The sequence below is a fragment of the Scyliorhinus torazame genome, chromosome 20 (assembly GCF_047496885.1).
Source record: "Scyliorhinus torazame isolate Kashiwa2021f chromosome 20, sScyTor2.1, whole genome shotgun sequence".
NCBI lineage: Eukaryota > Metazoa > Chordata > Chondrichthyes > Carcharhiniformes > Scyliorhinidae > Scyliorhinus > Scyliorhinus torazame.
The window spans coordinates 8,623,168-8,650,247 of record NC_092726.1 but is presented as its reverse complement, the minus strand read 5'-3'; the positions used below and the strand labels follow the sequence as shown (position 1 = coordinate 8,650,247).

At 49.7% G+C, this 27,080-nt stretch overlaps 1 protein-coding gene across 1 annotated transcript in view; it reads right to left on the bottom strand.

The window, feature by feature from the left end:
- Window positions 1–2,824: 2,824 nt before the first annotated feature.
- Window positions 2,825–27,080, bottom strand: part of cds2 (CDP-diacylglycerol synthase (phosphatidate cytidylyltransferase) 2) — a 38,525-nt gene continuing 14,269 nt past the window's right edge. Inside the window, exons 2-13 of the mRNA XM_072485626.1 lie at window positions 24,434–24,552; window positions 22,356–22,452; window positions 19,906–20,003; window positions 18,364–18,503; window positions 16,350–16,408; window positions 15,402–15,484; window positions 13,938–14,025; window positions 12,384–12,452; window positions 11,565–11,717; window positions 11,174–11,293; window positions 9,326–9,429; window positions 2,825–8,517 (exon numbers count right to left, since the gene is read on the bottom strand). Coding sequence (XP_072341727.1) covers window positions 8,394–8,517; window positions 9,326–9,429; window positions 11,174–11,293; window positions 11,565–11,717; window positions 12,384–12,452; window positions 13,938–14,025; window positions 15,402–15,484; window positions 16,350–16,408; window positions 18,364–18,503; window positions 19,906–20,003; window positions 22,356–22,452; window positions 24,434–24,552 — 1,254 coding nt within the window. The 3' untranslated portion in view covers window positions 2,825–8,393. The remainder of the gene's footprint in view (window positions 8,518–9,325; window positions 9,430–11,173; window positions 11,294–11,564; window positions 11,718–12,383; window positions 12,453–13,937; window positions 14,026–15,401; window positions 15,485–16,349; window positions 16,409–18,363; window positions 18,504–19,905; window positions 20,004–22,355; window positions 22,453–24,433; window positions 24,553–27,080) is intronic.

Sequence of the window (27,080 nt, the reverse complement as noted above, 5' to 3'; positions counted from 1 at the left end):
TGGAGGTAGTGGTCGCAATGGACGCAGAGAAGGCTTTTGATCGGGTAGGATGGGATTATCTGTGGGAGGTACTGGGACGGTTCGGATTTGGGCGGGGCTTTATTGACCGGGTCAGGTTGCTGTATCAGGCTCCTGTGGCAAGCGTACGGACGAATAGGACAACATCGGACTATTTTATGCTGCACCGGGGGACGAGACAGGGATGCCTCCTTTCCCCACTGTTGTTCGCGTTAGCCAGAGAGCCGTTAGCAATTGCTCTGAGAGCCTCAAGGGCTGGTCCGGGGGTGGGGGGGCGGGGGAGAAGAGGAGTGGAACACAGAGCTTTGCTTTGCGCAGACGACCTGCTCCGATATGCATTGGACCCATTCGAGGGGATGGAAGCAATTATTAGGATTCTGGGGGAATTTGGCCGGTTTTTGGGGTATAAACTAAATATGGGGAAAAGTGAGATGCTTACGGTCCAGGCAAGGGGACAGGAGAGGCGATTGGGGGAGCTGCCATTTACAGAGTGGAAGGTGGAAGCTCTCGGTACCTAGGCATCCAGGTGGTGCGGGAATGGGAACGGCTGCACAAGCTAAATCTGGCCCAACTAGTAGACCAAATGAAGGACGATTTTCGGAGGTGGGGCACGCTCCTGTTGTCACGAGCTGGGAGGGTGCAGACGGTGAAGATGACGGTCCTCCCGAGATTCCCGTTTGTGTTTCAGTGTCTCCCCATCTTTATTCCACGGTCCTTTTTTAAACGGGTCAACAAGGAAATTACTGGCTTTGAATGAGCGTATAAGACCCCGCAAGTAAAAAAGGGGATGCTTGAGCGGAGCCAGGGGGAGGGCGGGCTGGCGCTGCCGAACTTCAGTAACTACTATTGGGCGGCGAATATAGCTATGATCAGGAAGTAGGTGGTGGGGGGAGGGTCGGTGTGGGAGCGAGTAGGGGGGGCTTCCTGCAAGGGCACCAGCTTGGGGGCATTGCTAACTGTGCCTCTGCCGTTCCCGCCGGCACGGTACTCCACCAGCCCCATGGTGGTGGCGGCCCTGAGGGTCTGGGGGCAATGGAGGAGGCAAGTGGGAGCAGAGGGAGCATCGGTCTGGTCCCCAATCTGTAATGATCACTAGTTTGCCCCAGGAAGGATATCGGAGATGGCAGAGAGCAGGGATTGAGAGGATGGGGGATATGTTTATAGAGGGGAGCTTTCCTAGCCTGAGGAGAAATTTGGATTGGCGAGGGGCAACAAATTTAGGTACCTGCAGGTGCGGGACTTCCTACGTAGGCAGGTTTCAACCTTCCCGCTCCTACCACCAAGGGGGATACAGGACAGGGTAGTTTCCAGTGTGGGTCGGAGAAGGGAGAGTTTCTGACATTTCCAAGGAACTCATGGGGTCAAAGGAGATGCAGACGTAGGAGAGATAGAGGATGGTCTCTGGGCGGATGTGTTGAGTAGAGTCAACGCGTCCACAACTTGTGCCAGGCTCAGCCTGATATAATTCAAGGGCGTTCACCGGGCTCACATGACAGTGGCCCGAATGAGCAGGTTCTTTGGTGAAGATAGGTGTGCAAGGTGTGCGGAGGACCAGCGAACCATGTCCACATGTTCTGGACATGTCCGAAGCTTAGGGGATTCTGGCAGGGGTTTGCAGATGTCATGTCCACGGTGTTAAAAACAAGGGTGGCACCGAGTCCAGAGGTGGCAATTTTCGGGGTGTCGGAAGACCCGGGAATCCAGGAGGAGAAAGAGGCAGACGTTCTGGCCTTTGCTTCCCTGGTATCCCAGTGACGGAGGGACTCAAAGCCCCCGAAGTCGGAGACCTGGCTATCGGACATGGCTAGCTTTCTCTGTCTGGAGAAAATCAAGTTTGCCTTGAGAGGGTCACTGTTAGGGATCGTCCAGTGGTGGCAACCGTTCGTCGACTTCTTTGCGGCAAATTAATCGTCAGCAGAAGGGTGGTGGGTTGGTAGCTTAGTTTAGCGGTTAGTAAAGGCGGGACTTGTAAGGGAGGAAGACGGCTTTTGCACTATGTTGATAAATTCATGTACATTGTTTATTTTGTTGTTGTTGTAAAACCATACCTCAATAAAATGTTGATTAAAAATAAATTCCAAGGAGGGAAGGGGGAACTCTGGAACAGAAGCAGAAATGCTCACAGGGACAGGAGCAGCAGATACCTGGCAACAACACCACCTGGAGGTTCCCCCTCCAGCTCCCTCGCTGCCCCGACTCGGAAACGTTATCGGCTGTTCCTTCAATGTCCCTGGGGCAAAATCCTGATACGCCCTCCCTAACAGCACAGTGGGAGCACCCACACCACGCGGACTGCAGCGGGTTCAAGAATATGGCAGGCCACCACCACCTTCTCAAGGGGCAATTAGGAACAGGCTATAAATGTTGGGCCCGGAGCCCACATCTCGTGAACGAACAAATGAAGAGGCAAATGGACAAGCTAACGGGTTGCAATGTGCCAAATCTCAGATGCGCTGCTCTCTTTCAGAATGTCTTATCTGGTGTTAAATCTATTTGGCACCCATGTTGACTATTTTAATCTCCCCCCCCCCCCACCCCCTACCCCCACCACCAGCAAATGTCCATTTCACATCACCCTCCCAACTCCCAGAAACAAACCTCAGTCTGCAAGTGCAGCATCCGATCGCAAATGGGATTGGGGTCACATCAGGGCCACTTTGTGGCGTTTTGATAAGACTACCCGGAGAAACCCGAGCCGTGACTGCGTGAAGACAGCAGGCTTGCTCCCCTGAAGGACATCAGTCAACCAGTTGCCTTTTGAAGGCAAGATTGCAGCTTCGTAGCTGCTAAAGAAACAGAAGGCTACTTTGTCATTTAATAAGGTTCTTTTTATTTGCAACATATATAAATATTGTGCCCACTTTAACACCAAATACATATATATATATATATATGTATAATATATATATACACACACACACATACACTGAGGTGGACACGTTCAGTACAAAAACAAGCACATATACATTAACACAAGGCAGCAGGTATCACTTGAACTGAATGATTCATACTTGACATACACTCACAAAGAAGCATTAATAAAATAAACAATTTACTCAACTACTTTACCTAATGTATTACTCCATTCTGTAATCTGACGACTTCGAAGGTAAGTCTGTTCCCCTGACCAATGAGGCATTTCAATATTATTGCAAATTCCTCCATCTGAACATGTTCTAAATGGGCAGGCCCTTTTTATTACTCCCTTATCTGCTTGTTTTAGTCGATAATTCGCAAATCAGACTCGAAACGCAGCTCACGTTTTCACACAGCTGACATTTTTGAGGTGGGGGAGTGGTGTCTGGGATCAGTATGGGGGGGGGCGCATTGCCCCAGCTCTGCCCTGTTCATTTTGGATTCTGGTGGCATCTCGGGGGGGTTCTGCCTGTCCCTCACCCGCACACATCTCTGTTTACCTGTCTCCAACCCCTTCCTGCCTGACTCAAGTGTGCATCACCGCCAAACGCCCTGCTCTCTGGGCAGCCATGGTGACTGATGGGGGGGGTTTGTCCGATCAGAGACTTTACTGCTGGAAAGCGTATTATGTACACGGACAAGGAGAATCCACTCTCCATTTTAACTGTCATCAGCTGCGGCATAGTCCACAGAAAATACAGCACAGAACAGGCCCTTTGGCCCACGATGGTGTGCCGAACTTTTGTCCTGGATTAAGAACAAATCAATCTACACCCCAGCATTCATCCCAGAAGTTAATTCATTGTCGCGTGTCTGGAATTGATGGACAGTTTTGTTCACGCTGGCAATCCATGAAGAAAATTAAAAAATAATTTGGTTGCGTCCATTTGATGCCATACTTTTGCCCAGGTTGCACCAGAATTCTTGTATGCTTGTGCTCAGGGTCTTGGAATGAGTTAGAATCCTTCCTTAGCCAATTTAACTCATTTATTGTTTTTAACAGGCGTTAAAAAATATTACAAACGGGAAATAAACTTGAGTGTCCTCAACCAGATGCGCCAAACAAAGCAGCATTGGAGCTCCCCCAGGTCAGGCAGACACAGCATTTACTTTAGGCCTTCGTGTAATGTACGTCAGACAATAGTGCATGGACTTTGTTCAAGGAGTTGAAACGCGTCACAGAGTTTCCGCAGAACAGACGGGAACACCGCATTCCCAAACTTTGAACGAAGACAATTCCTGAAAGCTCCCTCACACCCACACCTTTTCTCGATCAGACATTTTTGCCTTTGAAGAGATGCTCAATTCATTAAATTCAAAAAAGATTGAAGGCCATCCACTATTGCGGCTGTGATGCTTGTGGCCATCTCTCACAGCGTCCATGTTGGGGTAGGGGAGCAGTGCACGAGGAATGGGTGAGGGGGGAGGATACGGGGAAGAATCACGTCACTGCAAGGTGCAGGGCCTCGTCAGCAGGTACCACAGGCAGCAAAGAGGACGCTGATGTGTTTCAGGTTGCTGTGCTGCCACGCACAGGTCACCTGTCTTCACTATTGCGGGCCAGTGTGTGACTGGAGTACACCCCGACATGGCCGGGTGCAGTGTTCCTCATGGTGACCAGGTTACAGTGAGAACCTGCAGAGAGTTTGAAATTCCCTTTTTGCTGTTAGCCCCTGGCTTGGTGGCATCACCATGCTGAAACAGCTCATCGTCCGAGATCAGCCCAGGTGCCAGAGGCAGCTGCACGACTTGTTCATTTGCCTCTGGTTGCTGGTGGGGTTTGGACGAGTGCCACAGGCTGACTTGAAAGGGTTAATGTGTCCCAGCGAGGGTGCAGCTATGGTGCTGGACCAGTTGATAATCTCTAAACTAGACAAGCAATGTAGACAATACGAAATACACCTTGAATTTCAGTGCCAGGCATTACATTTGTTTCGATCAAAGAAGAATTTCAGTTCAGCGGGAAGAGGATTTATCTTTCGAGTTTGTTACTGACAGTGCTTTAATAATGGACCAAATCTGAACACTGTAACAAATCTGTCCTTCGTTAAGCTCCCCCTCCCAAAAAAAACTTCTTTCAAGAACTGATGTCTTTACATTGTCATTTTCCCAACAACCTTTTTTTTGTGAAAAGATTGTTTTCGGTGTGTTTTTGACCAATTGTTGGAATTCTGACTCTGCGGAATCTTCAGCCAAGCTGATCACTTTTCAAACTAAATGCCAAACTTGCTCAAAACTAATTCCCGTGGACTTCTGACGATGAATCTTCCAACAACCAGGAAAGCAAACGTATGAAATAATAATTCACGGAAGGGAAGATGCTGAACGTGTTTGTGTTGTCATACAGAAATCCTGCTAATTATCCTCACAGGGAATGGGGAATCACATTCGGACAAACTAAGGGAATCAAGGGAAGGCGACTGCCGTGGGAAGGTTGACCGATTCATGAATTAATCCATCAGCATCGGCAATGCCAACACATGACCAGGGTTCCATCAGCTCCCTGTTTGGCTGCTCAAGCAGGAATCGGCTCCAGGTCTGGCGACCGGCCAGAGGTATTTCAAGAATGCCAGAGACTGCAAATCTCCGGAATTTCCTTTTACGGAGTTGTTCCATGGTCTTGAGGAATTTTAGAGAGCTGGCCTTAGCCCTGATCAGAGTGCTTTAAAAATGATACGACGGCAGCTTTCTCAGCCAATGAGACGGGCAGGATTTACATGGAGCTGCCAGTGTCACCTTTTGTCCAAGACATTGTTCATTTCCATCAGTTCCAACCCAACATCATTTCTGTCTTTGGCAAGTCTGGAAAATACTCGACTGGTCAGGCACTGGTATTATTGCAGTGAGATGGCCGAACTGATGCCAAGTGGCAGCATCGCAGGCTGAAAGTGTCCCACATTAACTGTGCACATGAGGGTACCTGCAGCCATTAGGTTTTCTGTGCACGTTTCCTTCATCACTTCCCCATACACCAAATTAATACAGCAGGACGACTAACAATCCAGAACGTAACAAAACACAAAAATAAGCCAGTGGGAATGAGCGCTGACATACGATGCTAATTCATGAGTCAGGATGTGACAACTTGACCCAGTTTGTCACCTGGCTTTATTGCGCATGGCACATGAACCCGCTGTGCACCCTCGGGTAGTCTCCAGAGCAGGTGTGTGTGTGATTTTCATCGTTCACAAGCGGACCCTGTCCGTGTTACACAAGGATTGTCAACACAGGATTTGTGGAGTTTATTTTGTTGCCGTGAAACGACCTTTCACAGCGATGACGGAGCGGAGTACTGCGAATTGACTGACACTCAGGTCCCTGAAATCCTGAGTACCCATCAACGGGGAGAGAGAGAGAGAGAGAGAGGGAGAGAGGGGAGCGGGGCAAATATAAGCAAAGGGAGAAAGGCAGTTAAATTGAAACGATTATTGGAAGAAACAAATTTCTTTCTCGTGTAGGTTTTGTTGGACTCCTGTGAAAAGGCTCACTTGTGAAATCTCCCTGGACTGTTCAGTGTTTTGTTTCCGAGTCAGTCCAGGGTCTGTGTTTGCCAGCTCTCTCTCCCTCTCCTATGTAAATGCGTTATTCTGGGTGTGTGCTAACCATATTTGACTGTGCCTGTCTTTTTCCTCCCAGCTGTCCTCACCATGATCCAGAGAAATGGACCCCGGAAGTGTAGAAGATTTTAGTTTAGTCGGGCAGCATGGTCGGCGCGGGCTTGGAGGGCCAAAGGGTCTGTTCCTGTGCTGTACTTTTCTTTGTTCTCTCCGTGTCACAGTGATCTGCCACCTCCCAAGGGGGGCTGTTAGGGGAGCAGTTTGCCTGCTTCTTCCCGTATCGCAATGAGCTTGGGAAGGGCAGGTTAACACTGGGTGCTGTGAACCCCAAGAGCAAACATACTCCGAAAAGCCCAGGAGTCAGCCTCCTTGTTGCTCATCCGATTGACAGCTGACTGATCATGTTGTGAGGTGAGCTGGGCTGAGCACAGGCAATTGTCAAAAACCTGCAGCGGGCTCCAACTGATCTCATCCACGCTCCAACAGGCACATTGCAATGAATCGCGTTGGCCTTGGGATGAAGGGCAGGAGACGAGACAGCTCGTGGTCACCATCCAGCATGTAGGTGCCAGCACGTGGAGTTGGGGGCGGGGGGGTTGTTGTTGTTGTTGTTGATGGATTGGTCTTTGCTGTGTTTCCGAGCAGGCTGCGGAAGCCATGTCTGCTTGTTGGTGAAGAAAAGCTTCGAAAGCGAAGGCACCGGAGGATGCCTGCAACCGGCCCAGAAAAGAAATCAACTGGAGTGAATTGAAATTGCAGCTCAGCAGGTTCCATGGCAAGGTTTTCGAGTGAAGTATCAGTGAAGGAAAACAGCTAAAAACTAAAACACTACCCTCCTGATGCTATACCCCTTCTAGATATACTTCTAGAAAACTTCAGATTTGCTTCAGTAACTGACTGCGGTCTGTGGAACGGAGATATCTATCTTGAAGTCTGTGGAAATTTGAAAAGAAATGGACAATGCTTTTGACAGTGCCTCACCACCATTCAGCCCATCAAGTTATCAGCTTCACTAACTTGTGACAAATGACATGCCGTCTGAGGAATTGCACACGGTTCTGGGATCTCCCCCTCCCCTCCGTCTCTCCCAGTCTCTACCTACTAGAATTCATGATGTGGAGATGCTGGCGTTGGACCCGAGGAAGGAACAGCGCTGCGCAAGCTAGTGACATCGAAACAAACCTGTTGGACTTTAACCTGGTGTTGTAAGACTTCTTACTGTACTAGAATTCAGACAGTGTAAAATTCAAGGTTGTCACTTCCTTCAGCTGCCTCAACAAGCCCGACGAATATAAATGCAAAACTTGATGTTTCCCCCCACCCCACTCCCCAAACGTTGGCATGGCCTGCGCGACAGCAAATTCTACATCTAATCTACCCGAAGCATATACTCTGGCTAAGGGGCGAGTAATGGTGGAGGATAAATCAGCTGGACCTCGGACACAAGATGCTGGCAGTGCTGCCGAAGAGTCTCGGGTCGGTATTCCACTCGGGCGATGTGTCCATGATTTATGCACAGTTTTGGATTCCGCCTCACAACTCCGCAATTGCTGTGCTTTGCAAATAGCAAGGGGGGAATCATTTTTTTAAAAAAGCAACTGGTGCGCGTGGGTGCGATGGTTAATCATAGGCTCAGCACGTCAATGGCCATTACGGCCTGTAACTTTGTGTACTAATGGGCTGAAGCCCCATGATTAAACTCGTGCCGACTTACTAATTATTGCATCAACCAGTGCGCGAGGAATGATTTGCGTCTGAAGGGATCTGGACCCTCTTGGTGACGTAAGGAAATTGCTGGTCGCATGCCAGCTTGGGTGCACACTGTGTTCGAGGGCGAGGTCACGGGCCGGATTCGGTTCCGAGGCTGTTTTGGCTGCGACCGCTTCACTGAACTCGCCAGTCCTACGCCCCGGTTGGCAGTACCCCCTTCTGGATCAGACTGGCCTTCAGACTCTTGAATATCTGGAGTTGCTGGTCGATGCGGAGGGCCAGGAGCTGCTGCAACAGTTTGGCGGGATTTGGGCCCCTAGGAAGAATCAGAGGCAAAGAGAGACACTTCAGTACAGACCCTTTCTAAACTCCACCTCCACAGGAACTCTCTGCAGCTGCACCCGCCCACGCGGTGAGGCAGAAGACTTGAATTTATACAGCACCTTACTTTCACAATGTCAGGACTTTACTAAGTGTTGAGAACGTAGGAGGCAGTTGCGAATCTTAGCCACTGTCATGTTGCAGGAATGTGATTAACACTGCAATGAAGTTACTGTGAAAAGCCCCTAGTCGCCACATTCCGGCCCCTGTTCGGGTACACAGAGGGAGAATTCCGAATGTCCAATTCACCTAACAAGCACGTCTTTCGGGACTTGTGGGAGGAAACCCACGCAGACACGGGGAGAACGTGCAGGCTCCGCACAGACAGTGACCCAAGCCGGGAATGGAACCTGGGTCCCTGAGGCTGTGGAGCAACTGTGTTAACCACTGTGCTACCGTGCTGCCCATTTGCAATTGAATAGTTCCTTCAGAGGAAGAAAATGCCCTAAGCTGTTTCACACAAGTGTAAACAGACAGACATTTCCTGCACCCACAACCATTCCATTTACAGCACTGACAGATCAGAGTCCCTTCACTCAGCCCTCAGTTGAGAAAGTTTGTTTTTTGTCCTGCACACCAATCATGTCAGTTTGAGGTTGTCGTCACATTCAAGGTGTTCTTTATAAATGCAGGTTATATGGATTGGCATAATCTGAAAACGCCTGGCACTGAATGGATTCCTTTCGGAAGGTTACGCCTTGCTGCCACATTGAGGAGATGAAGAATAAGTGAAAGGTTTTTACCTGATGAAGCTGGCGATGTAGACATTCACAAAGGTCGCCATAAGATATTGGCAATCAAAGCGGTCCATGATCCCACCGTGCCCCGGTATGGTGTCAGCAAAGTCCTGCGAAGACAATAGTCCGGTTTGATCATGGGAACGCCACATTTTCCTCGCATGCGCGCACTGAGTGTTGCTGGGCACATGTTTCAGCAAGATCACCTGTCACTCTTCGAAACTCCAGAGGGCTGATCAAATGTTTTGAGAAGAGGAGAGTTGCGACGGAACAGTATCTGGCTGAGAGTACATGTCGCAGACACATCCCTGATGAAGAGTCTTCTCGTGGAGGTCCGTAATAAGTACAAGTGAGGGTTACACATCACGAAGAATTGTGGAGCAAGTGGAAATGATAAGCAGAGTTCTGAGAACTCCTGCCGAGCACCAAGGTGGTGAATGGAAATGGGACGTCAATTAGATTAAGACACAAAGGTGAAGGAGGCTGCTTCATTTAGTACTTGCAGAAATACTCCCTTAGAAAGAGAGATTATTCAGTATCCCTTGCTCTTTTGATTTACCCCCAAGTTTAATTTAATTGCTTGGTTCAACCGAACATGGTACAGAGTGAGATTGGTGAGGCAGTGCTGGTGGTCAGAAGCAGGCGTTTGCAATGCTGTGCTCTCCAAATAAACCTCCTGTCAAGAGAACTATCTGTGTCCAGTATCACGTTCATCAACAGGCGTGGGATCCAATTATCAGTCACATTACTCCCACTGTCCATTTTGCCGAACATTAGGATTGGAATAAGTTCTGTAATTTGTTCTTTCAGGGATACGTGGCTGTCACTGGCTTGGCCAGCATCTGTTGCCCATCCCTAATTGCCCTCTGAGAAAGTGGTGGAGAGCCGCCTTCTTGGACCCGCGGCAGTCCATGTGGTGTAGGTACACCCACCGTGCAGTCAGAGAGGGAGTTCCGGGATTTTGACCCAGCGACAGTGAAGGAACGGAGATACATTTCCAAGCTGGGACGTTGCGATTTTGAGGGATTTAAAAATATATATATAAATTTAGAGTACCCAATTCATTTTTTCCATTTAAGGGGCAATTTGGCGTGGCCAGTCCACCTACCCTGCCCATCTTTGGACCACGCAGACACGGGGAGAATGTGCAAATCCTACTCGGAGCTGGGATCGAACCTGGGACCTCGGCGCCGTGAGGCAGCAGTGGTAACCACTGCACCTCCGTGCTGCCATTTTGAGGGATTTTTATTCTCCCAAGTCCTTTGCCACTTCACCCGAGGGTGACTCCTCAGCTTCCAGGCTGACTGGCATCTGAAAAGGGAAATTGGAGGGGACTCATATGGAGGGTTATTGGGAGGGGAAACGATGAAGTGAGGCCTCTGGATTAGAAATCCAGAGGTCCAGGCCCATGCTGTGGGGACATGGGTTCACATCCCATCACAGCACCCGATGAAGCAAAAAGCTCGTCTCAAGTTACGGTGACTGTGAAGCCATCATCGATGGTCTTACAAACCCATCTGGTTCGCTCGTGTCCTTTGGGGAAGGGAACCCGTCGTCTTTACCCGGTCTCACCGGCATGTGACGACGGCAAAATGTCTGGCTCTGAACTACCCTCCGAAATGGGCTAGCAAAGCTACCCAGTTGAAGGGCAATGGGGGATGGAGGCCCACATCCCATGACGAGAATACAGGGGGAAAAAAAGAGACAGACTGGATTCCCGGCTATGTTGCAAGATTGCAACAGCCTGTTTTGTGTGCGGTATGATTTGATGGTTTTTATCTCTTGCTGTGTGGGGCGGCTCCCAACATTGCACAATCGCTTCCCGGTGCCTCAGACAGGAAACAAAATCAATACCTTGATCTTGAACGCTCTCTTGAAACCGCTGGCAAAGAATCCTCCAAAGGGGCTGATGAGTGAGGCAAAGGTGGAAAGGGCGATACTGTGGATCTGGAAGGGGTATAGCCGGACAGTCTCCTACGGGAACGAGACAAGAGGAAGCATAAATAATTCACAGATAACCGTTTTTTTTTTGTCCATTTCAAGTTGGAACATTTAGCTTTAAGGGGCTGAGTTTCTGACCCTTGTTTTGCGGTCGCACACAGGCTGACGAATTGGCAGGAATGTTATTCAATGTGTCCTTTTATTTGGACGAGTGAAAGAAGTGCTTGCGACCGACCGGCGGCGCAGAGTGCAAAAATGAAAAAAAATCAGCCCCTCAAAACCTGACGGACTCACAGTGTCGTACCCAGCCTAGAAAGGATTGGAAAAGACAGGGGATGGTGTAATCCTGCAGCTGGAACAGCTCCGACGGCTCACAGTCCACCGTGAAGCTGTTTGCGTCACTGTTGAACTCAAACGGGCAGACAAAGTACTTGTATCCGGACATCACGTAGGACAGCTGTAAAAACAAAGAGAGACGGCAATGAAGGAGAACGGCAGCAACCAGGTGGCAGGCTACACGTCACGGTGACCGGGAGCCTGCTGTGTGATTCACCGTAAACCCAACGCAAACATATTCTCCCCGGGATCACAGGACGGAATTCGGCCCATTTGTCCAGTGCTAGCTCTTTTCGAGAGCAATCCAATTATCTAGCTCCCTGAGGTTTTTCCTTTGAGAATTTAATCGGATTCCCAGCACACTGCCCCCACTCCACTCCACTCCACGCCCCCCCCACCCCTCTCCCCCATGGTGACCGAATTCCCCCCAGTCCTGGGACCATTCTGGTTAATCGCCTCTGGCCAAGCCCTTTCTTGCCTAACGTTAGAACGAATAGCAGTCCCTTTAATCTGCAACCATTATCTGTGGGTGTAAATTACTTGGGCCCTTGCCTCTCAAACTAAAAGGATGGAATTCAGTCAGGAAAACATTTTCGTCACAATCCCCAAAGCGACATTGCACGTATCGCCGCTGTTGCTGTTTTTAAACTGAGCAACCACTCTGTTTAATGCAGGGACTTGCTGACTCAATGGGACGCTCGTGAGACACGACTGTACAAACAAATTATAGGAGCTCCTTGCTTTTTATTCTAACCCCGTCCACAGCGATATTTTTGTTGATTCTCACCAGGGCACCAAATAGAACAGTTGCGAAGAATCCTCCGATGAATCCTTCCCAGGTCTTCTTGGGGGACAGCTGTCAAGACACAGACACAACTGACAATCAGATCATTTTTAAAAAAGATGAGCACATTGAGAGAATTGTTATTGTACCCGTTGTTTTGCAACTTGTTCTTTGAGGTTTACAAGAGGTGGAGAGAAGTAACTTCAACAGTGACGTGAAAACGATCTGCGTCAGGCTGTTTTCTCTCTGTCCACCTCCACATCCCCCCATGTTCCACTCTGATCTGGGCCATTCTGAATGAACGAGGCAGCCCCACCCCACTCACATCACCCCAGGCACAGAAATCTGTGATTCCCTTGATGACTGCTTCTCGTGTGACTTCGGAGCATCTGTCTTCGCCATCCTCTCTGAAAGCCATTCGAGGAACTCGTGGCTGGGTTTGTATGATTATTCCTGGCTGTGGGCCTGCACCTGCCTGTTACTGATGCTGAATGCTGGCATTGTGTGCGGGATTATCCACTCTGTATCTCTCAGAGAACATCTCTCAGTCACCTGGGCTCAAGGCAAAAAGAGTTCCAGTTCTTTTCAATTGTTTTTAAGAGCCTTCCCAGCGCAGAAACAAGCTGGTGTTTCTGCTCCACATGGTACTCTCGTTATCTCACCCCAACAGCATGCCCACCTATTCCTTTCTTCTTCACGGATTTATTCAATTTCCACTGAAAGGGATACAAGCGTAATGCCTCCACTACTTCCTGTGGAAGCAAATTGCTGCGGCGTTCTCTCTCTGAGATCAGCTTTCGGATCTTGCTCTGGACTAACGTGTTTCAGGGAACGAGGGGGCGCCCTACCCGCAGCTTAAGACAGACTGGATTGGCAATGCGCTCTCCAGCTAGTTCAACGCTGTGCCCTGACTTTATGCCCCCGAACCGGTAAAGCCTCACTCTTGGACATTCCCTCCGCCCGCTCGTAACTGAGGTCCTGTTCGGCCTTCATTGCCTCGTAGTTGATTAAGAGACAAGACACCAGTGAGGTGCTGAAAATTCAGTCAGGATTGACTTGTGGGAAGACGTCTGACAACACCAGGTTAAAGTCCAACAGGTTTGTTTCGAATCACTAGCTTTCGGAGCACTGCTCCTTCCTCAGGTGAATGAGCAAGGAGCAGTGCTCCGAAAGCTAGTGATTCGAAACAAACCGTTGGCCTTTAACCTGGTGTTGTCAGACTTCTTACTGTGCTCGCCCCAGTCCAACGCCGGCATCTCCAAATCAGGATTGACTTGGACACTGGGTTGTCGGGCGATCGCTGCACTCGGAATTTTCTTGGCCAGGGAAACTTCAGCACCAGCTTCGAGAGCCACCGGGTGGAGAAAGTGCAGTACGAAGCTCCCTCCGCAACGTGCTTCAGCCTCAACCAGAAGAGAGCTCCTCCTGCAGCTACCTGCCATTTCTCCCACAAACCGTACTGTGGCCTTCTCTGAGCGAGCTCCCTCTGTTTTTGGCAGAGTTTTAAATAGTCTCTGCTCCCGGTGGTAGTGCCTCTCTGTCGCCCCACCCACTGACCTTGATGAGTGGAGTTCTGCCGAAGAAGAATCCGAACATGTAGGCCATGATATCATTGCAGATCACACAGGAAATGGGTACGATGAACCTGAGAAAGGGGAACAAAAGATAAATCAACGTCTGGGGGACAGAAAGGCCCACAGATCTATCAGGGCCCTGGGTCTTTAATCCACCCACTGGAAACAGTAGCTGACAATTACATTCTGAATGGCGCTGTGTTCCATGCTGTTAAATGCAGCATTTCTGTTCATGTTACTCATGACTGAGCTTCTGGCACTGGGACTGAATTACTCAAGTGCAGACTCTCAACCTCGTCTCTCAAGTTAACCCTGCACCGGGAAATGAAAATCGCTTATTGTCACAAGTAGGCTTCAAATGAAGTTACTGTGAAAAGCCCCTAGTTGCCACATTCCGGCGCCTGTTCGGGGAGGCTGGTACGGGAATTGAACCGTGCTGCTGGCCTGCTTTCAAAGCCAGCGATTTAGCCCTGTGCTAGACAATGCACGCTGTTGTCCATAAGACCCACAGTAATTTAAACTCAGGATCTCTGATAGGACAGGATCAGGGCTCAATTGGAGGCACGGTGCTTGTGTGCCTGAGAGACTGACAGAGTTGGACAGGGCTATGCCAGCATTACGTTTCCAAGGCTCGAGAGAGAGTCTTTGTTGAGCTTGGAGCCCTGGCCTACCTACACATGGCGTTGGGGTGGGGGGTTAGAGTGATGATTTGGTGTTCCCACAGGAGAGTTCAACAATGAAACATGCCACTGGGACCCAGTGGAAGCATCATTGCAGCTTCAAAAGGGAATTTCAGTCATAGCTAACTCCCACAGGCAGATGTACAGTGACAATCTTACCAACATCGGAATCCAAATCACCGGAACACAAGATTATTCATCTCAAGTCTCTGCCCCACTTGCCATGCATAATAATAATCTTTATTAGTGTCACAAGTGGGCTTACATTAACACCGCAATGAAGTGACTGTGAAAATCCCCTAGTCGCCACATTCCGGCGCCTGTTCGGGTACACGGAGGGAGAATTCAGAATGTCCAATTCACCCAACAAGCACGTCTTTCGGGACTTGTGGGAGGAAACCGGAGCGCCCGGAGGAAACCCACGCAGACACGGGGGAGAACATGCAGACTCCGCGCAGACAGTGACCCAAGTCGGGAATCGAACCCGGGTCCATGGCGCTGTGAAGCCACAGTGCCAACCACTGTGCGACCGTGCTGCCCAGTGATTTCAGCAGTGAAACACTGCGTGAAGCTCTCAGAGGCACTTCAACAATGTCAGGCAGCTCATGGCAAAGGCGTGCGTTTCTCTTCGCGCTCACTGGGGTGGGTGTGAAGGGCCCCACAAGGAAATCCTGTGTCGGTGAAAGGCTGAAGTGGACAGAAACAGGAGCCAATGAAAATGAGTCAAGTTTACACATTAGTGGCCAAAGGAACAGGTTGTCACGTACCAAATCATCCCATCAAAGAGGTTGTGGATGATCAGATGGGACTGAGTAACGACAATCAGCAATGTTACGTGGGTCCATCCAAACTGTGAAGGAACAAAGAACATCATCAGATAAACCCCCGGCCGGGCCACCAACTGACAGCCAATGTGCGGAGAAATGGGGGTTCCAGGGCTCTGGCACACTGCACCAAGCTGTTGCAACTGGCTCGAAACCCTAGACAGGGCTGACCTGGGGGGGGAATAGAATCAGCCTCACATCTGAGGCTGTGGGAAGCAGCATGGTTACAGGGACCAGCTCTGCACCCAGGAAACTACAAACTACAGAGAGTCGTGAACACCGCCCAGTCCATCACACGAACCTGCCTCCCATCCATTGACCCCATCTACACCTCCCGCTGCCTGGGGAAAGCGGGCAGTATAATCAAAGACCCCTCCCATCCGGGTTAATCTCTCCTCCAACCTCTTCCATCGGGCAGAATACAAAAGTCTGAGAACACGCACCAACAGGTTTAAAAACAGCTTCTTCCCCGCTGTTACCAGACACCTGAATGGCCCTCTTATGGACTGAACTGATCTCGCCACACATCTTGTCTACTGAGAAGTACTCGGTCTGCTTCACCCGATGCCTGTGTCTATATGTTTACATTGTGTATTTATGTGTATCCTATGTTTTTCATGTATGGAGCGATCTGTCTGGACTGTGCGCAGAACAATGCTTTTCACTGTACCTCGGCACACGTCACAATAAATCCAAACCAATCACCCAACAACGTGCAATGGAGACTGGGTGATTACTCTCCTTCCCCATTCAATTGGTTCCTCCCCAGCTTCCAGCCCATCGAAGCAGACCAATACGCCATGGCAGATTGGGACAACACCGAGGCTGGCACTAGTGGCAGCAGCAGTTGAAAAGCGAATGTTTTATTCTAATGTTGAGTGGTTTACGTACCATGTAGAACTGCAATCTGTAATGCTTCTTCACCAGGCTCAGGACAAACATGCAAAATCCTAGGAACAAAACAAAAATCATTGGTCTGGTGCCTTCAAGAGGACTTGCTGAAACTAGCTCAAGTCCCATTCCAATAGGTTCCTAGGTCGTTTGTGGTATGCAGTTCAACTGCCCCCTCAGGAGATTCTCGGCCCTTCCCGGGATGACCCCACCTTCGATCCTGCGGCTGCACGGAGTTGGCTGGTCTGAGGCATGATGGCGGCCGAGGTGGAGAAGCAGGAATGCTGCACAGGAAAGGGAGATGAAGCATGGAACTTGCAGCACACAAGCTATCCAGTCCAAACGTCTATGCTGGCGCCCCAGCCCCCTGCCACCCGGTCGACATGTCCGTCGCCTCCTTTATCCCTCCTGCGTTGGCCCAGCTACCCCTCGAATACACAAGAGCAAATTCACCTCAACCACTCCCTGTGGTAGCCAATCCCCCATTCTCACCACCCTCTGGGGGAAAGAAATTCTTCCCGAGTTTCCCGAGGTTCTTAACACAATCCGCCCCCGACACTGACCCACAACTCACGTTGAAAGTGAGGGCAGAATTGGGCTTGGATCTACCCCTGCCCTGTGCAGGCAGCTAGCTGATATTGCGCAGTTAGGAAAATCGGCCGCTTAGGTGGAGGTAGCAGAAGGCCTTTAATATCTCTGAAGCGTCATCCCAACGAGGAGCAACAGCTTCAGAGAAGGGGAGCAGAAAGGGTAGACTTTGAAGAGAAGTCCTCTTCACCTGTGGGGCTGGCCAGATTGACAACAAAGGTATTGTTCAGCTCTGCACTATCCTGTGGCGCCTCACTTCAAATCCAAATTCATTTTGCTGGAACTGTTCAGGGGAAAAGGACCGTTCTGTGGCCCTCTGTCCCATTACACAGTCATCCGACTCAAGGGTTGAAACAAGCTCAAAACACAGCTTGCAACCCCAAGGTGTTTGTGTAACCCAACACAAATGGATTGTCAGTCAGTGTTTTCTGTCGGGGCAGCATGTCCCTCAAGTTGCTATCGGGATAAACAGTTTTAATGCATTCCCGATGGCAGTTCACTCCAGGAAAAGGGATTTTCCCCACTTCAACAATCCATCATTGATTTCACAATTGGAGAGTGCAGGGACAAAGCAAGGTTAGAAATACTGGAGACAGTCAGCCCAGCAGGTGAAGGAGAGTTTCATCCACCAAATGGACACCATGCATTAAAACAAATGTTACTGTCTCTTTTTCCGTTCAAACACCCAGTGGAACTTGTGTGACACTAACGACAGCCCAGGATCTGACCGGCTCGGGTACAGCCTGAGATAAAGGGGTCAGTAATGGAAACAAGAGGCTCACAGCAGACCACAACCACCCCGATCAATGGTCAGATTGTTTGCATTTTCTTCTTGTTCTGAAGCTGATCAAATGTAAAATCTGCTGTGTGACGCAGTCTATGTGAAGTCTAATCTCACAGTGTCTTGTCTACAGTGTGTACTTCCTTCCTGTCATGCTCAATATTCCATAACTCAATGCATTGAAATATGTATTTGATGTATTCAGGGCAGCACAGTGGCCCTGTTAGCACTGCTGCCCCACAGGGCCAGGGGGTCAGCACCACTGCCAGGGACCCGGATTCAATTCCGGCCTTGGGTTACTGTGTGGAGTTTGCACGTTCTCCCAGTGTGTGCGTGGGTTTCCTCCCGGTGCTCCGGTTTCCTCCCACAGTCCAATGATGTGCAGGTTAAGTGGATTGGCCACAATAAATTACCCCTTAGTGTCCAAAGATTAGATGGGGCTCTTTCAGAGAGTCGGTGCAGACTCGATGGGCCGAATGGCCTCCTTCTGCCCGGTAGGGATTCTATGTTCAATTGTAAAGTTTCAGAGATAAATTTTAGCACCAAACCCTGTGAAGACAGATTGAGAAGTTGAGTGAATTGCTCCACGCTCACGCAGCGACTGTTTGGTCCACCCAGTGTTATTTTCGCAGATTGACACATTACCTGCCAGGTAAAGAGCAAAGGAAATGAAGCGATGGTATTTGCTCAGGATCCGTAAGGGCTCCTCTCTCTGAACCAGTGCGAAAAACGTGTCGGTTACCGTCTCCCCATAGAAGAAGTAATTAGCGCACAGCAAGAAATACCTGAAAGTGAAAAACATTCACCTCAAAACTTTGAGCAGGGAAAATGAAATGTTCACGTGAATCCTTTTAATCCAGCTCCTGTACTTTAGTTTCCTGATCTGGGAAAATTACAATCCTCTTTTCAAATCCCTCCCCACCCTCCTCCCTAAACAACTCTGATCTGTGGCACCTCCTGCAGCCGTCCCACTCTCCAGGAGATCTGCATCCCTCCAATTCTGGCCTCTCACAAATCCCCAATTCCACTCTTCCACCAGTGGTGGCTGTGTCTTCAGTGGCCAAGACTCCCAGCTCTGAAATTCCCTCTCTAAACCTCCGCACCACCCTCTCTTGCTCTGAGAGACAGGCAGCTGTGGGAGTAAACCATCTGCGTGGGTTTCCTCCCACAGTCCAAAGATGTGCAGGGTAGGTGGACCGGCCATGCTAAATTGTCCCTGGGTGTCCAGGGAATGTGCAGGTTCAGTTTACAGGGATAGGACCCCTCTTTCGGAGGGCTGCTGCATACTCGATGGATCGTATGGCCTCCTTCTGCACTGCAGGGATTGTATGGAAGTCTCAGAAAACGACTAAACAGCCCATTGAGGTGGGGGAAGGGACAGAAAACACTGGAGGGCCATTCAAAGGCCCGCTGAATTTGGAGAGGCTGGGAAATCCTGGCGATGGGAGAGAATTTCCCCCATCACGTCTGGCCTACACAATGTTCGCGGCGAATGGAAATGAATGGGCGGACGCATCTTAAACACGATCCCAGCTCTGTCCAGGGGACCAGATCAGGACTCTCTCCTCAGGTTTAAACACCAATGTGATTTCTACTCCCACTACTCTCGAGTTTAGGAGAATGAGGTGAACTCACCGAAAGAAATAAGGTTCTGAGGGGGCTTGGCAGGGTGGATTATGCGAGGAATCCCCCCCCCCCACCCCAGCAGATAATACACACTGCGTCACTGAATAAATTGGAGGCTGAGTTACAGAGTTTTGATTGACAAGGGAGGAGAAACGTGGAGTTGAAGCCATGATCAGGTCAGCCATGATCTGATGGGACTGACAGAACGGGTTAGAGGGACTGAATGGCCTCCCCCTGCTTCTATTTCTTATGTCCTCCCGGCTAATCTGCTGGCTGCAGATTCTCCACGTTCCTCACTGGGTCGGGCTGGGGGCTGAATGTTTCAGCATAGTCTCCCAGTCTGAGCGTGGTATCCTCGCTCTCCTGAGAACAGGCAACATGGTTGGGAGGCGGCGCTGGGGTGGAATACCAAGCCCAGCTTGTGGCCGTTTCCTGGAACGGAATGACTGCACTCCTATTCTAATTTTGTGACGCTGGGGAGGGGGGTTTGATTTTACAGTCAGGCTTTCCAAACGTGCTTTTGTCCCCGTGTCTGTGCCCAAACGTCTGTGGTGTGCTCACCAGCTCAGGGTCCGGAACCATGGCAGGTGGTAGGAATGGTAAACGCTGTATCCAATGAGAATTATTTCGTGAAAGCATTTGATCTGAACACCCATAACCTAGGAGCGGAAAGAGAAAAACAACAAACTGATGATCTGTGCTTTTTAATTCGTGTTCAATCCTGATTGCTGCTGCCGTGGTCAGCATTTGAGAGTTGAAATTCAGCGCAACAGTGGGTATATTTGGAATGAGATAGGCGTCTGGAGATCTCTTGGGTACAGGGAGATACTTTGGTGACAACTATGTTGTGAAGACTTCCCAGTGTAGACCACAGCATCCTTGAATGCAGTTGTATTAATACTTAACCCAGTTGTGGGATCATTTTAAATGTCAATTCAAGGAGTGCACAGGATCACTGACTGAACTCTGGGTTTAGAAGCTTGGAAATGGCATTGTGTGCTATCAACGTGTCACAGCTTCCTTCAGATCAAACCCTTCTGTCCACAACTTTCATGCCGACATTAACCCATTAATAATACGAGAGCTAACTGCCTCAAAACTGCGCCCCAAGTAAGCGACACCACTGCACTTTAACAATGGCACAACGCTGTTTCCCAGCTGAATTTTCTTCCTTGCATTTTACTCGAGGCACAAAGCACTTTGTACACGTCAGCCTGCCAAGTCCGATCACTGCCACACAGTGCTGCCTGGGGTTTGTGTACATTTGCTGCTATGGTTCTGACATATTGCGGACTGGATGGTTTTACCATGACTTCATTGTTTACTGTCTGTCCTTGTACCAATATTTTTCTTTCAAACAAAAATCTGATAAAGTTTGCACCAGGACATAGATTTTTTTTAAAAATTTAAATTATGGAAGTACACATTTGCAGAGTTCCAGTACTTTGACACAGCATATTTTTACTCAGAATCAGATTTTGTTAAAGCATTTGTTGCGGGAACGGCTGTTTGCAGGATTTTATTATTTGCGTGTGCATCTTCACTCCCTTCCCACTTTACTGACTCCACCTTGACTCGAAATATCTAGATCCATGAAACCTTGCAGTAAAGGCCTTTGCACTTCTGCATACCCAATGGCCTTGAATTTAAACACGATGCTGGTGTGAAAGCCAACGTGTTGCCCTGATGTGTCCCAATCACACATGGCATATGTGGGCTGGTGAGGGACAGACTCAAGTCAGCATTTCGGCTCCTGGACGTTATTCAGTGAGTCACGATTGTGTCTACGTCTATGGGAACACGCCCAGCATAGAATTTACAGTGCAGAAGGAGGCCATTCGGCCCATCGAGTCTGCACTGGCTCTTGGAAAGAGCACCCTACCCAAGGTCAACACCTCCACCCTAACGCCATAACCCAGTAACCCCACCCAACACTAAGGGCAATTTTGGACACTAAGGGCAATTTATCATGGCCAATCCATCTAACCTGCACATCTTTGGACTGTGGGAGGAAACCGTAGCACCCGGAGGAAACCCACGCACACACGGGGAGAAGGTGCAGACTCCGCAGACAGTGACCCAAGCTGGGACCCTGGAGCTGTGAAGCAATTGTGCTATCCACAAGGCTACCGTGCTGCCCCCTATCAGAGCGGCAAGGGGCTCAAATGTGATCCTTTCCGCAGTCAAAGCCCCGAGCTTCTGTTCAGGGGGCAGCACGCCTGCCTGCCTGTCGGCCCCGGCGTTCAGTTTACCGCCAATGCCAGAGACTTGAACACGCTGTCAGGATGACAGTTCGGTACTGCTCGTTTGGAAGTGCCATCGTCAGCGAGTCCCCAAGCCAAGTGTCTTCTCTTTCGCAGACACAGAAAATGCTCAGCAGATCTGACAGCACCTGTGGAGAGAGAGGGCGGAGCCAATGTTTCGAGTCAGGGTGACTCTTCGTCACAATCAGGCGAGGCCTTCCAGCATTTTTTTTCAGATCTGACGAAGAATCATCCAGACTCGAAACGTTAGCTCCGTCCTCTCTCTCTCTCTCTCCACAGGTGCTGTCAGATCCGCTAAGACTTTTTCCAGCATTTCCGGCTTTTGTTTCAGATTCCAGCATCCGCCCGGTCTTCCACTTGGACGTAAGGGATTCCCGGGCACGATTCAAAGAGCGATGTCGGGAGCTCTCCCCCTGGTGTGCTGCTCAGCAGCGATTGTCTGAAAACAGGTCATGTGGTCACGTTACAATGGCGGCCGCACTTCGAAAGTAGCTCGTTGACTGCCCAGTGACGTGGGGTGTCCCGAGAGACAGATCGAAATGAAAGTATTATTTGGGGGTGCGAATGGCAAATGAGGTTCAAGGCACCAAAGCATTTCTGTAAATCACCAATAGGGAGGTAGGGGAGAGGAGTGGAATAAACAGCAACAAGCAGGTGCACCCGAGATTAAACCTAACTCCGAGCAATCGAGTTTCATTGACAAAGAGCACAAAGCGGGGAGAGTGAAGTACAGGATGGGTCACCTACTATCATCATTAGAACCATGGGGCCTAGGTAGATGATGAGGAAGAAGAAACTGATCATGGCCAATGTGAGGATTCCGCGAACCCACCAGTTCTTCCATCTGTCAACAGAGAGAGAGAGAGAGAGAAAGGAAAATCAGCTTTACAATGGCAAAATCACGGGCGCTCACTTCTCTTCCCTTCATCGCCACGAGTCCCCCGGTAATGTCAGCTTGGCTCAGGGGGAAGCGCGCTTCCCTCCACTCACAAGCCCATGGGTTGCACAGTCAGATGCCACCACCAGTGTCTGCCCCCTCCCCCCACTCCCTTCCAGACTCCGGGGTGTCCACAATGCAGGTGCTTGCTGCGCTGTCGGCTGTTTAACACTTCCTGAATGAGACCGGAACCCAATTCCATGCGTGCAAACTACCCCAAGGTTTAACAGGCCGTATCAGAAGCAAATAAAACACTCGGCTTTGTTTCTGGAGGAATAGGATTGCAAAAGAGAAGTGGGGCAGCTCGGTAGCACAAGTGGATAGCACTATGGCTTCACAGCGCCAGGGTCCCAGGTGCGATTCCCCGCTGGGTCACGGTCTGTGCGGAGTCTGCACGTTCTCCCGCGTGTCTGCGTGGGTTTCCTCCGGGTGCTCCGGTTTGCCCCTACGGTCCAAAGATGTGCAGGTTAGGTGGATTGGCCATGATAAATTGCCCTTAGTGACCAAAAAAGGGTTGGGAGGGGTTATTGGGTTACGGGGATAGAGTGGAAGTGAGGGCTGAAGAAGGTCGGTGCAGACTCGGTGGGCGAATGGCCTCCTTCTGCACTGTGTGTTCTATGTTCTAAGTTAAACTTGTTCTGAACGTTGGTTCGGCCACGTTCGGGGCACAGCGCATTCATGGGCTCACCAAATCATATTGAGGACAGAGAGACGACACAGGCAGGGCAAGATGCAAAATCATATTGGAATTATGGTCTCTGGAAGGTTTGAAGGGGGCTTGATGAGGTAGATGTGGAGAGGACAAAATGCAGAGGCCATTAAAACAAGATAATCGAGTCGGAATTGAGCAGAAACTTCCTTTCGCCAGATAGTGATTAGAATGTGGAATTCACTTTCGCACAGATGCATTGCAGTGGAAACTCGATAAAGATGAGGCAGGAAGGAATTATCTTGATAGGGTTTGCTAAAGTCGGACAGGAGGAGAATTGTGTGTGCAACATAAACTGTGCACCAGCTCGACTGGATCGGTTGTATATCGTAACTCATTCAACTGAAGTAAACTTTCCCAGGTTGGCCTGATTGTCCAGCACGATTTAAATAAGAATGAGGGAGCTTTCCCACTGCCTTAACACAGATACCAGCATGGGAAGGGGGCTGAAATTCCACTTGCTGGGATCCTGTCTGTGTACTCTGAATGAACTGGTTATCCCTGTTCATTTTTGTTGAAATAACGCACACAGTTTTCCAATCAGAGTTTATTATAAACCACTGCATCCCCAAATAGAATATCCTTTTAAGTAAAAGCGGTCTTTCCTCCCCGCCCCAGTGCCTCACGTGGTCAGGCCAAAGTGTGGAGACAGCCACAGCCTGGACCCCAGACAGGTTTATCAAGCGTTGCGGCCATGCAGAATGTGAGACTGTACATTAAAACGGGGAAATTAGGAATGCAGTGTGAGCGTGTGTGTGGGTGTGCAGGAGGGGGCTCTCACTGGGAGCTCTGTCAAAGGGTTTGCACAGGCTGAACGGTTCCCTCCGTGCGCAATTTGATTTATGAAAACCGCTGTTATTTTTCAAAAGCTCGCTCCTGAATCTTTGGCCTGTGAAATGGCAGGGTAATTCCAAATTCACTGGCCGAAAACGCCACGCTACTCCCGTTTTACACTTGGCCCAGTGTTACTCAGTGGTTAGAATGCAAAGTAACCCTTTTACATCTGCCTAAAATAAGCGCTGCATCCAATCTGGTCAGATGAGTTCGGTGGATATTATCCCCCGCACCAACTCCAGATTGTTTTGAGTTCTGTACAAAACAGAGTGTCAGCAACCTACGGCCACGTGCCCCACACCTCGAGTCAGGATGTAAACGGTTTCACTGCTGGGACTACTGCACCTTGAAGAAAGGCCTGACAGAGCCTTGTTCAGCACCTCGGGAGTATTATCCACAGAAGCCGGGTCCAGATTTCCGGAGTCGTGTTTCGCCTCGCTTCCAGAGGGTGTCGGCTCTGGTTCCTGCGCACATATCAAATAAAAGCAAGGTGAGTTAATTGAAGAGCTGAATCGCTCGGAGTCAGGTCGCACGTGACAGAACAAGGTGAATGTTTCCGCTGAAGGGCGCCCCACTCACAGCGTTTACTTTCTGATGCTGATAACACTGCTGCATCATGTCTGGGCTTTTTGGTTCATTTCCAAGCTCACCAGGAGTTGTCAATGTATAAAATGTACAGTGCTTCTCTTTATGAAGACTGCCACAGTTATCAAGGGACCAGCCTCGTTGGGAGCGTGACCAGCCTCATTGGGAGCGTGACTTGTCTGTAAGACTGCACGTTTACCTCTTGACCATGGACAGCTTGCAAGAAGATCCCACAACCGACAGATACGAATGAAGTTTGTTGGTCTGATCTGGTTGAAGGTGCGTTGGCTGGAGGTGTCTGGGGAACAAATCCTCGGCACCAGGGACTGACGTACGGGGATTAAGAATCTCTGAATGGCCATGAATAGACATTGCACATCCTGAGGGGTATTGACAGGGTGGATGTGGAGAGGATGCGGTCTGTTGTGGGAGAATCTAGAATTTGGGTGGGGGAGAATGTCATTGTTTAAAAATAAGCGATTGCCCATTTAAGATGAAATGCAGAGAATTTGTGTTCTGCCTGTGGGGGGGGCGGGGAGTGAGTCTTTTAAACACTCTTCCTCAGAAGACAGTGAATATTTTTAAGGCAGAGGGAGATGGATAACTGATGATCCAGGGGGTGAACATTTATCGGGGACAGGTTACAATCAGACATGATCTTATTGAATGGCGGGGCAGGCTCGAGGGGCCGAGTGGTCTGATCCCTGCTCCTAATTCGCATGTTCATATCCAAAGGGATAACAGACAAAGGTTAACTTCAGGCAGCAGTAAGAGGGCAGCTCGAACATTCAAGATGGCTGCACTTTAACAAAGTGCACATTTCAAACGGGTGTGGAACTTCAGCGGAGACTAAATTCGCAATACACACTGACAGGGGTCACATCAAGCTGGTCAACTTGTCTCTTTGGGGTTGCTGAGGCAGGATGTGGCCCTGGACTGTCCATCAGCAGCTGTGCAGTAAAATAAATGCGTGTTCTCTCGAAGCATTTGAAGTTGAAATTACCTCCGGTTCTGAAGGGAAACAGTCGTTTGTGGTCTAACAGTGCGTATGGGAGAACTGTGAGTCAGGAGGAGGGGGCGGTACCTTCGACTGAGCTGCAAAGTGAAGAGGCAGGCGAGTTCCTGAGCAGCTTCACATTGTATACCACCACTGCCAACTATCAGGATTCACCACCACTGCCAACTATCAGGATTCACCACCACTGCTAACTATCAGGATTCACCACCACTGCCAACTATCAGGATTCACCACCACTGCCAACTATCAGGATTCACCACCACTGCCAACTATCAGGATTCACCACCACTGCCAACTATCAGGGTTCACCACCACTGCCAACTATCAGGGTTCACCACCACTGCCAACTATCAGGATTCACCACCACTGCCAACTATCAGGATTCACCACCACTGCCAACTATCAGGATTCACCACCACTGCCAACTATCAGGGTTCACCACCACTGCCAACTATCAGGATTCACCACCACTGCCAACTATCAGGATTCACCACCATTGCCAACTATCAGGATTCACCACCACTGCTAACTATCAGGATTCACCACCACTGCCAACTATCAGGATTCACCACCACTGCCAACTATCAGGATTCACCACCACTGCCAACTATCAGGATTCACCACCACTGCCAACTATCAGGGTTCACCACCACTGCCAACTATCAGGGTTCACCACCACTGCCAACTATCAGGATTCACCACCACTGCCAACTATCAGGATTCACCACCACTGCCAACTATCAGGATTCACCACCACTGCCAACTATCAGGGTTCACCACCACTGCCAACTATCAGGATTCACCACCACTGCCAACTATCAGGATTCACCACCACTGCCAACTATCAGGGTTCACCACCACTGCCAACTATCAGGATTCACCACCACTGCCAACTATCAGGATTCACCACCACTGCAAACTATCAGGATTCACCACCACTGCCAACTATCAGGGTTCACCACCACTGCCAACTATCAGGATTCACCACCACTGCCAACTATCAGGATTCACCACCACTGCCAACTATCAGGATTCACCACCACTGCCAACTATCAGGATTCACCACCACTGCCAACTATCAGGGTTCACCACCACTTCCAACTATCAGGGTTCACCACCACTGCCAACTATCAGGATTCACCACCACTGCCAACTATCAGGATTCACCACCACTGCCAACTATCAGGATTCACCACCACTGCCAACTATCAGGATTCACCACCACTGCCAACTATCAGGGTTCACCACCACTGCCAACTATCAGGATTCACCACCACTGCCAACTATCAGGATTCACCACCACTGCCAACTATCAGGATTCACCACCACTGCCAACTATCAGGATTCACCACCACTGCCAACTATCAGGGTTCACCACCACTGCCAACT